General features: G+C 45.3%; 1 protein-coding gene across 1 annotated transcript in view; it reads right to left on the reverse strand.

The window, feature by feature from the left end:
* Window positions 1-11209, reverse strand: part of fat1a (FAT atypical cadherin 1a) — a 71211-nt gene extending 60002 nt beyond the window's left edge. Inside the window, exons 1-2 of the mRNA XM_079219708.1 lie at window positions 11183-11209; window positions 6306-9595 (exon numbers count right to left, since the gene is read on the reverse strand). Of these exons, the coding sequence (XP_079075834.1) occupies window positions 6306-9567 (3262 nt within the window). The 5' untranslated portion in view covers window positions 9568-9595; window positions 11183-11209. The remainder of the gene's footprint in view (window positions 1-6305; window positions 9596-11182) is intronic.
* Window positions 11210-11593: the final 384 nt, after the last annotated feature.

Below are 11593 nucleotides of genomic sequence, written 5' to 3' on the forward strand. Positions count from 1 at the left end.
GTGCCTCTGGGAACAATGAGGGTCCATCTTCATTCACCCCCCTGAAAATTTTGCTATTTTCCTACACTATATCTCTGTCTATATTCCCCATTGTACATGGTAACCCCAGCTGGCCTACGGAGGATGTAGACTTGGAGCTGAGAGCAAACAATTTCCCCTTCACATGGGAGGTAATTCATGCCATCTCTCCAGGTTCTACAGCTCTGGCCTGGAAATGGACGTCCCGTCCATGGAGCTGAGCCCAATCAGAACAGATCAATACCTCTTGAACGCCACAAAACACTATTATTATTAGCTTTAAAACAGACACAGTGGGAACATCTACCCTTGGGAACAAAATCTATCTACCATCACCTGTGAAGCTTACTAATTAACTAAAAAAAAAAAAAAATATATATATATATATAGAGAGAGTCTCTCCTGGTTGCCTGGCAACCTCATGGTTACAACAGGCATCCCAAAACGCAGCACACAACTCCCCCGTAAAGCCGCAACCGGACATTTTTACACTTTGTTTTTATAAACAAAAAGGGACATAACGTGACAATCAACGAGGTTTTGAGGTGCCGGTAGGAGCCCCACCCCCAACACACACACACACACACACACACACACACACACACACACACACACACACACACACACACACACACACACACACACACACACACACACACACACACACAGGGTCATGGTATGTGCCGTGTCCCTGTCCTCGTGTCGGTCTAACGACGCCCACTCCACTGCGCCCGAGTGTATTTGTGGTCAGGGCCGTCACTCGCCAAGTGCCCAGACACCATGAAATTGGCTCTAAATACTTAAAACAGTTGCTGAGATTTGAATAAGAGGATAAAAGCATGTCAGTATCTCGTACATCTCATGCCATAATTTAGCAGCGAAAGCCCCCCGGCGAATATATGCTCTCAGATGCGTCTTTGAGGACGATGCTAATCTTTTCAACACATCACTACTGTTTGTACTACACAATGCCGTCGATGGCAGTGGTTCTGTTTTAGCACCCGTGGCTTGACTTATTAAATAACAACAATCTGAAACGGTTTAATGAAACGTGTTTTTTTTGCATTGTATTTTACTATCATTTAACATCATTATGGAGTTCTGAATGTCCCTCAAGGGCCCCGCTGAGAAAAACACTATCCACAGTACATCAGCAGGAGCGGAGAGGAGGCTGTAAGCTCTAATTCATGAGAAAGTTAGCATGACAAGAATTAACACACACTGGAGCACATCCTCGGCAGACGGCCGCCACAAGTTTCTTTAAAAAGATTTAATGGACTGAGAGAACAACATACTTTTAAGCGTGTTTTTCATTTAGTAACCTACAGTCAACTCTGTCCCTCTACACATTCCTGGTCCCGTCTCCGCAGTAACGGCACCCAAGCAAAGACTATTCGGACTCATTTGCCACTTTGCAGTCCCACTTTTATCTTCACGTAGAGGCATCAAAAAGGGAAACTCGAAGGACCGAGGGCAACAGTCCTCACTTTTAACCAAAACTCTACGTGATGCCAGAAGACAGACCATAAACAAACACGAGCGTGCGTCTTTTCATTATCGTCAAGAATCTGTTGACTTTAACTGGATGACGGTGGGAAAAGAAGTGAAGGGCTGGCAATTTTATTTGGGGTGGAAATGGAAAAAGCACTAACGGGACTATGTCATTATGCATCAAACAGTTTCATTTGCTTTAACAAAGAACACATTTACAGCACAGGCTGCAAACAGCCTCGAGGGAAAGGGCAATGCATATATTATCCAACAAGAAAGGGCAATGCATGCATTATACAATCAGCATTCTGCATCTCATCTCCACGAACACTCTCTGCTCTGGTCACCTTGTACGTGGGATAATTTCACTTCAAACTGAGGCGCGACAATAGCTCCGTACCATCAGCATTACGGAAATATAGCCTTGAGTTACTCTTTCCTTTTAAGTGAAGTACTGCAGCGTTCTTTAACTGATATTCACTCAAGGATTTGGATGATATGGCATAAAATGTGTATGTACTTGTATCAAAATAGATCTAAGACAGATTGATCCCTCTTGACATCTACATACATACCTAATGTTCACGTACGTTAACAAAATGCAATATCTACAGAAGATAGTACGGTATAATAATAAAAGGTAATAAATATAGCTATAATACTTTGTGATCATTCCTCCCTCCCCCTCCCACTATGCAACCCATTTCATATTAATGTTCTGGGGCTAATTTAAGAACAGTGTTTGTCTCCAGACATTCTGAACTGTAGATTATTGAGTAGCGTGGCTCCCTCGAGCCAAAGGACATCACTGTCCAGCTTCAAACCAAAAACCTCAAGGCATTTTCACCAACATCAGCTCCACACCGCAGACTGAGATGAAGCCGTGCAATAGTTTATCCAAACTAAAAAGGCTTTCTGTGAAGTTGGCTCCTTCCTTCTACCTTTGACTGAAATGTCAACCTGAGCTTTTGATCAATTAGGGCTCAGTGTCTTGACTCGCACAGTCTCCCTTAGTCATCCCAGAGTAATGAAATGGAAAAGAGTTACTTATTGGCAATAAAAATGAAACACACACACCTCTTGTGTCTGCCTGATGTCTGAAGGTGTGTCAGGGGGAACGTGAGTCAGATGTACTTAAAGGAGTGGAGACTAGGTCCATCATGATAAGAACTGTTTTAGTGCGAGTGCGTCACAACCAGCACTGGAAGCTGGAAGTATTAATTTACCTCAACACAACTGCAACTGTTGGTAGTGTTTATATACTTTGTTTCTTCCTTTTATACTGATCTTAACTTTTACAGTATGTATGTGTAAGAGTGACATCATAGTTGGGCCTCGAACAAGGAGCTGAAACCCTCACTCCTGACATGCACATACAGTATGCGGTGCTCTTTTGGATTACTCTGCAGCCATACTGTCGGCTGAGGGTACACGCATCTTTTAAAATATCTGCAAAGCCTCTCTGAAGAGGACATTACAGCGGCCATTTGCAACACTAACCTCTTCAGAATTGGCACGAGGCCTTGAAAGTCCTTATCTTCTGACCTCTGGGGACCAAACAAGTAAATCTGTAGCCAGCCACTTAGCTTACAAGCCCCGACAAGTAAGGTGTATGCTGCCTCCCCAGCACAAAATGGTGGAGAAAAAAAAAAGTACACTGGTGGGCGTGGAGAGGGGTCTCAAACTCTGAGATGGAGATTTCTGAAAAATTGGTTGACGAAACCACTGGCTAAAAGCTAATGCTGGACTTCAATGGAAATATTTAATAGAGAAATGACATTGTATATTTTCTGCACACTCAAGCTGGTCAATATGTTAAAAGGTGCAATATAAGAGATTTTAAGCATTTTGATTGTCTCTCAACGGCTCTCAACATGGCTGGCGCTAAAGTACAAACTAAAGCAAACGTGCTGGCAAAGCCAACAGTGTTCACCAGATTGTGAGTGTTACGATTCCATGGCGCCGCTAGTTGTAACCGGCTGTGAGCTAGCCAGTGGGGCACCCTCACGTGCACTATCGTGCACTAAAAGCAGGCATAGCCGGCCCGGCTACACCAGCAAAGCAAGGAGACGCTCGGATTACAAGACACACAGAGGAAGAGTGACTTCCTTCTCTGCTCAGGTAGACATTACTCCACGATATTTTTTCACAGCAAATAGCGGTTTGCTGCTATGGTAATGCTCTGCATGTTGGATGTTGCTCCTTTAAACAAAAAGCACTTGGACAGTGTTCAGTAAATTAAAGTTCAGTTTGGTTGCTCCGACTACTTTAAGGTCCCCGTCAGTCCAAAAACACTTGACGATGAGCACATTTTTCAGATTACAGCGAGGACTGGTAATTGTGGTCTACAGCATGGGAAGGGGCCCAGAAAGGAGTCTTGATAAGAGTATGTTTAAATTAAGATGGCACCGAGCCAGTGGCCACAGAGCTTTTAATAACACAGAGAATGTCTGGGCAAACAGTTGCCATGGGCTCCCCGAGCAGTCAGAGAGAAAAGCAACCACATCCGGAGAAGAACGTTCCATGAAAGGGTTTCTTTTACTTGGAATTACAAATGAAAAGACCGTAAATTCAATAAACGTCAATAATGGACACCACTTTTAAATCTAATTGCAATATCTCACAAACAAAATAACTTGCCTGCTCCCTGTGTGGTTTGGGAATGTCAGTCAAGTGGGTAGCAAGGCTATTCTTAAATACAAAGCTTTCTTCAGATTTGTTAGATACACCTACTCTCGGAGCATCACTCGCTGTCTTCTGGCGTCGGCAGCCACAAAATGCAAAGTTTTTCACAGCAACACTTTGTAAGCCACAAAGTAGTATTGTTGCCACTGTGTTATTGTGGATGCGACTGCAGAGGAAGAGCTGAGAGAATAGAGTTGTATGCTGTGGTGAAAGAACAAACAAAGCACTACAACGTAGATAAAAAAATTCATGCAACAAACTGTTCCTGCACTCAAGAGCAAACACAACTGCATTTGTTTAGAATTACCAGCGTCAAGTAGACCCCTCACTGCTTCCCACCCTACAAAAGAAAAACATTCCATGACTGAAGGTGTGCGGCTCCTGGCATTTCTCCCCGCACCGCTTTTTCATTTGTTTTCTAATTTTGAACCGTTTTTTGAAAACATTCTGGTTAAGATTCACAACATGCAGCTGCAGCGCGGAATATACAGCAGGCTGTGCACCCGCACTCCTGTTTTCCTTTTTGGAAGCAAACCATTCTAAATGCATACGGCCGTACAAACCACAGCCTTCGTCTAGTGAAATCATAGGAGGGGCATTACCACCGTGGCTGTATTTAGTTGTCTCCTGACCTCAGATGTAATCCATAATGACAGGACCCAACCCAGGACAATCCTATCATTGCACCTCCTGATAATCACTTAATATGGGCCTCCGGGATTAAGTAGCAGATCAGACCAGACTCCCTGAAATCTGCACCCCACACAGGATTTTAAGTTGGACATGGGACGAGGCGCCGGGCTGCATGTGGCCCTTTCAAGACTAACGCTGGAGTACTGCAGTCCATCTCACATCTGTACTATTACACTTCCATTAGAGTCAATTTAGTGCATTAATGGGAAGAACTGAACTTAAACAACATAAAAGAGCCCATGTAATTCTTGCAAGAAAGCCTATACAGTCAGTCACTAGTTCAAGCTCGCAGCATGTCTGTTCATAAAACAAGATCTTATTACAAATGAGAATTCCGCCACACAATCACAAACACACTACCGCTGACACACAGCCCTGGAGGACAGATACTTCATAAAGGCTCGACTCCTCCTGCTAAATTTGCCAGGCAGAAGAAAGTATTTCCCAGCAGGTTCACTGAGGAGACTTCCTGTCAACTTATTGAATGATTCACACATATCTGATTGTTAATAAACATTGAACTAAAAATAAAAACTCACTTTTTCAACAGTTAAAGTCAGCTGCACACTAACAAATTGCAGCTTCCTTATAACCGTTGAGGTTACATGTGCCAAGATAAATCAATGTATTATGCATTAAGTTCCACTGCCTCATTTAGACATGAAATATGTATAATGCAGAGAGAAATGTAATTTAAAATAAGGGGGGAGAAAAAGTCACATTAAGCCACCCAAGAATGTGGTTGCCAAGCTTCAAAAAGGAGGGCAGCAAGCCAAGTCCAAAACATCCAGATCAGGTGATTGTTATGTTTCTGAGAAGGAACTCCTGGAATTCCAGACTGCTTATTTTGAGCTAATTTGAGTCAGCTGTTAAAATCGTTCTGGGCAGTTCAGCAAGTGTTAGTTATCTTCTGCAACATAATAAAGAACCCGCAAGCAAATCCTGCCTTTAGTACAATGTTGTAAATGTGCCGTTATAAAAAAATTAAAAAAACATTGCTATTAGAACGTTTATGTCGTCCAACAGACCATTTTGCAAATTGATAGTATTTCCAAATTGACTATGTAAATACAGTGAGAGCTGCAGAAAGAGGAGGTGAAACCACTTAGAATCCTCTTAAGACTGCAGTTCCTACTCAGGAATGTCCACACAGGTCAGAGAGACAGCTAGTCCATCTGTTCCTGTCGTCAATTATCCCAAAGAGGAAAAATGAATGGAATCAGGAACGTTACCCGTCTCCTGGAAGGCTCCCTTACCTCATTGTTCCACTCGGTGACATGAACTGAATAAACTCCAGCTGCATAAAACTTTCCTCATGCAGATGATTTCAAACTGATGTATCTTTTTTGTTTTTTTTTCAGATATAAACAATCAGCTTCACACAGCTTTGTAGCAACATTGAGAAAAAATTAACTCACCAGTTTCCTCATCGATGGTAAATATCCCCAGGCCGGATCCTTCTCGAATGGAGTATCGAATCTCTCCATCGCGTTCTTTGTCTTCATCCTCAGCGGATACGGTCATCACCGAAGTCCCAACAAGTGCGTCCTCTTTTATAAATCCCTTTTCCACAAACGATCTGAACAAAGGTCGGTAGAGGTTCTCGTTCACGTCCACCACGTCCACCTCAATGAAACAGGTCGACGACAGGGACATGGGCTTCCCTTTGTCTTTCGCTTTGGCCGTCAGGTTGTACACCTGCTTCGTCTCGTAATCTAGATTTTGCACGATCCGCACGGCACCGCTGAGTTTGTCCACTTCAAAATTCCCGTCTCCGTTGTCGATAAGGCTGTATCGCACCTGACTGGAAGGCCCGATGTCGGGGTCGTGGGCCTCCAGCCACATGATAACAGTACCGATGGGAAGGTCTTCCCTCGCCTTCACGCGGTAGTTAGGGGGGATGAATTTCGGTGGGTTATCGTTCACATCTTCCAGGGTGATTCTGAGCGGCACTGTGGACACTAACTGAGGCTCGTTCGCTGCCTGGTCGCGCGCCGCGATCTTCAAGCCGTAAACGGGATGGAGCTCGCGGTCCAGCGGCCTTGTGACAGTCACCACGCCGGTTTCCTTGTGAATGGCGAAATGATCTGTGCCGCCTAAAATTGAATACTTGACGACTCCATTATCTCCTTGATCTCTGTCTGTTGAATCCACCTGGATAATTTCCGTCCCGACCGGCGTGGCCTCACTTATTTCGACTGAATACGAGTCTTGCAAAAATTGAGGGCTGTTATCGTTGGCGTCTAGGATCTTAACACCCAAGAGGCGTGATGAGGATTTCTGTGGTATGCCAAGATCATACACTGTAATGTTGAGGGTGTACTGGTCTGTTGTTTCCCTGTCAAGAGGCGAATACACCAACAGCCAACCGGTTTCCATTTCTATTATGAAGCGGCTTTCCGTGTCTCCTCCTGAAATAACGTACACTAGTTTGCCATTGAAGGCGCTGTCCGAGTCCGTGGCGCTTAAATGGACAATCCGGGCCCCAACGGGCAGGTCCTCTTTCACTTCGACAACGCTGGGGAAAGACTCGGCAAACTGAGGAGTGTACCGGTTGACCGAGTGAAAGTCCAATAAGTTGTCGTCCGGCTCGGTTTGCATGTGGATTCTGCTGCCCTGAAGTAGCTTTTCAGCCAACATGGTGGCGACACCCGTCTCGACACATTTTAACTGGACCGGCTTGCGCGCCGTAATGACGGTTATGTTCATGAACATCGGCCGGGTCTCGTGTTCCCCGTCCGTCGCAATGACTTGTAAACTGTGAACGGACACTTTAGCTGCCTCTCCCTCGCTCAGCGTCTGCTTCAGTGACAGCACGCCGGAGTTCGGGTTCATTTCAAACAGATCCAGCTCATTCCCGGCTTTAATGTGGTATCGTACCAGCTGCAGCTCATCGGCGTCTATGGCGGACACGGTGGTTATCTGCTCTCCCTCTCCGTGATCTCTTGGCACGGTCACTTCACAGTCTATGTTCTCAAACAAGGGCTTATTGTCATTCAGGTTGTTTAATGTTATGGTCACGGATGCCTCCACCTCTCTCCGGTAAGGGGACCCCCAATCGGACGCCCTGACTTTGAGATTATAAATCCTTGGCATGAGCTCATAATCGAGGACCTCTGAGGTGCTGATGACACCGGAGAAATAGTCAATGACAAATGGCTGAGGGGTCATATTGCTGATGCTGTAGGTCACGTAGCCATTCTCGCCTTTGTCCAGATCAGTGGCTTTAACCGTCACCACGCTGCTCCCTGCGGGTACATTCTCATCAACACTGGCCTTGTAAGACGTCTGCTGGAACTCGGGTGCATTGTTATTCACGTCAATCACGTCAACGATCACTTTTGTTGCCGCTTTTTTGTCAGCCGTGATCACGTCCAGCTCAAACCGAGGTGCAAAATCAGCATTTATTGGTCCAGCAGTGCTGATTAAGCCCGTGTCTGGATTGATAGTGAATCTGTTCTTGTCAGACTTGTGTCGAAAGGCATACTTTAGCTGTGGATACTTTGGCAAGGCTGTTACCATAGTGACAGGTGTAAGAAGAGGGGCAAATTCACTCAGATTGACTCTGTAAACTGCCTTTTCAAATACAGGAGGGCCCACTTTGAACTGGGCAGACGTGACATGTACCAATTTAACGGATGAAAATTGAGGGGGGCTGCCTTTGTCCTTCGCCTGTAAAGTGAGGTTGTATCCAAAAGGCTGACTGTCCCAGTCTACATCCTTGACGGCTTTTATTTTATACTCTTTGCTGCCGGGGCTGCTTCTCACGGCCTTGAACTGCTGGAGGGGATCGCCGGCAACAATACTCAGTGACGCTATCTCCCCATTTGGTCCCTGGTCACTGTCCTCCACTGTCACAATGGCATAGGTGGGGTCGTGGTCTGCACCCGAGGGGGCCAGGGTCACGGCGGTGATTACAGGTGCATGCTCGTTGGCCTGCTCCACCCTCACCGCGAGTTTGGCCATGCTACTGAAGCCGCTGCTGCCGTACAGCTTCATTCCTCGGTCCACCGCCAGGATCTCCAACTCGTACAGCTTCGTCTCAGAGTAGTCCAGCTTGCCAGTTAGTGTCACTACGCCACTCGTTGGGTGAACGGCGAACATGTCCGTCCACTCCCTGAAACTATAGTAGTATTCTCCGTTGGTACCGATGTCCGCATCAGTCGCCGTGACCTTGGCCACGCTTGTGCGTATGGCCGTGTTCTCTGGCAGAGAGATGCTGTAGGACGTTGGCGAGAACAGAGGCCTCAGATCATTGGTGTCCTGTACCTGCACCTTGACTCTAGTGCGACACTCAAAATTGGTGCTCCTCTCCGTAGCTTTAACAGTCAGCATGTAGTGGTCTTTAACCTCCCGGTTCAGAATGGCGGTGCTGCCTCCTTTGGTCCTTATTCGCAAAAAACTGAAATCTCCCAGCAGGTAGTCCTCTGCTTTGAATAAGTTCTCATTGTCCCCAGAGATGATTTTGTACCGTATCTCCCAGGTAGGATCTGCGATATAGATCCCCATCTTGGTGTGACTCTCTAAGTAGCTCTTAGCAGCAGAGTTCTCATATATGGTGGCGTTGTAAACAGAGTGGGCAAACTGCATGGAGGCGGCCCTCGTCATCCTTTGGTTCCCTGCGCAGCCACAGAGGAGCTGCAGGAGCAGCACAAGCAGTGAAACCAAGCGCTTCCCCATTATCGTACCGTGATCGTCACAGAACCACCTGGAAACAATCAAGATATAATCGTTAGTATTGTAACACAACATCATAAAGGTGCATTTTTGTACATACAACTAACTGTAATTACATATAAAAAAACAAACAAAAAAAGCAGGTAATCACATGAAATCAGACCCTTTTCTACTCTCATCGCCCGTGGAAAACCATATTCCTTTCTTCACTGTGCGCTTTCCCAGACTCCTTTAAATGTCATGACAAATGACGGCCGGGCTGATAAATTGCTAAATAGGTTCCATGTGGAAATAAGATAAAAGCAAAGCATCCAGTCGGAGGGGGGTGAGATCTAAGACTGACCTGCTCCCACGTCTGCACAATGCCAGATGCCAAATATGTGCACTTCATAACAGAGGATCATAATGTGTCCCAACATAAGATCAAAGGACTACTTTCCTTGTATGACATTTCACAAAAAATACATTTTCAATGTACATTTAATTCTCCCCGAGTTTTTTCCCCACCTCGTGTATGGAAATGCAATAAAAAAAAATAAAAAAATCCAGTCACTCACTTTTAACAGAGTTATTACACAGGCAACAGTAACTATGTCGTAATACAATAACTTAACCTGAATCCGGCGTTTTCTGCCGGTAAGAACAGCTATTTATTTATTTGTATAAATCAAATGCAAGAGCGCTCCTTTCTTTTGTCATCAAGCTCCAATCACTGATAATAATAAAACAAGAAAACACACACACAGACAGAGGAGATGAGTGTGAGACGGCTTTAAAATTGCACATTCATGCGTTTACAGCCGCTTTACAACGTCTCTGGCTGCGTGGGAGTCCGTACAAAGACAAATGAAAAGCGAGCCGGTGCTCGTGTCCGCGCAGGAGAGCGCTGTATAAAAACCGACATCATTTACTTTTGGCGTGTCAGAAGGACCCGAGCCAGGTTTAGTTATTAATGCTCCGTGTGTGTGTGGGGTTAATAAGTGACAGAGCCTAACGAGGAAATACCTTCCATATGAAACTATCCCCTGCAGGTACAAAAGAACCATCTGCTTGTGGGCGACCATTGTAAAAAAAAAAAAAAAAAAAAACTAAAACTTCTGGTTTATTTTTGTTTTACGCATACGACAACATAAAAGGTGTAGCGTCTGCTAAATGTGGCTTCTCTGCAACCTCTATATCTGTTTTCAAAAACGACGAAATAAAAAAAAATATTTCAAGAAAGTAAGTTAGGTGCCAGCAGACTATTTCGTTTCCAACCCCCCCATCCCCCAACTGGAGCCATTCAGCTCACGGAGCGATGGTCGCCGCGCCGCGGAGCACAGAGATTTGCTCGAGAAAACACTCCACACTTTTCCAACACCGCGGAAAACAACGCATAAACTTATTCCAGTGTGAATAATAAACATTAATCAAAACCCTACTATGAAAAAAAGCACTAAACCGATAGTTTCGCCGAGGCTAAACTTCCCCTTTCGAGGGTAAAAGAAAGCAGCGGCGGCTCGTTTCTTTCACGGACCCGCGGCTCACAATAGCCGACCTAACTTTTTTTTTTATATATATACTTCGTTCCACAGAAGCCGAAAGAGCACAGAGTGCAAAAAACAAACGATTCACGTACCTCTTCTATTATTAGTCTCGTATATTTGGAGGCTTTGCATGTAGTTTATGTAGTCCAAATCTCGGCATGGTAATACGTGGACTTGCCTCCTCTCCGCTGCTCCATCTACCGCCACTAGGCAGCCGCTCTCGTTCCCCTCGCCGCTTCCCTCTCTCTCCCACACTGGATCTGCCCGGTATCTCTCCGCGCTGCGCACGTCCGGATCTACTTACCGCGGCTGGCAGCGGGATGAAACCTTTCCGCTCTGAACCCGGGGCAAGGGGGAGCCCGCTTTGATTTACTGTCACTGCATTGTGAGCCTATATATCACTACAGAATTATATTATGAAAAGAAAAGGCCAAAGAGGCTCTATCCAACTAAATCAGATTCATCTTAATCTGGCGGTCACCACTTCACCTATATGGCCCCAA

The sequence above is a fragment of the Taurulus bubalis genome (assembly GCF_910589615.1).
Source record: "Taurulus bubalis genome assembly, chromosome: 6".
In the NCBI taxonomy this organism is placed as follows: Eukaryota; Metazoa; Chordata; class Actinopteri; order Perciformes; family Cottidae; genus Taurulus; species Taurulus bubalis.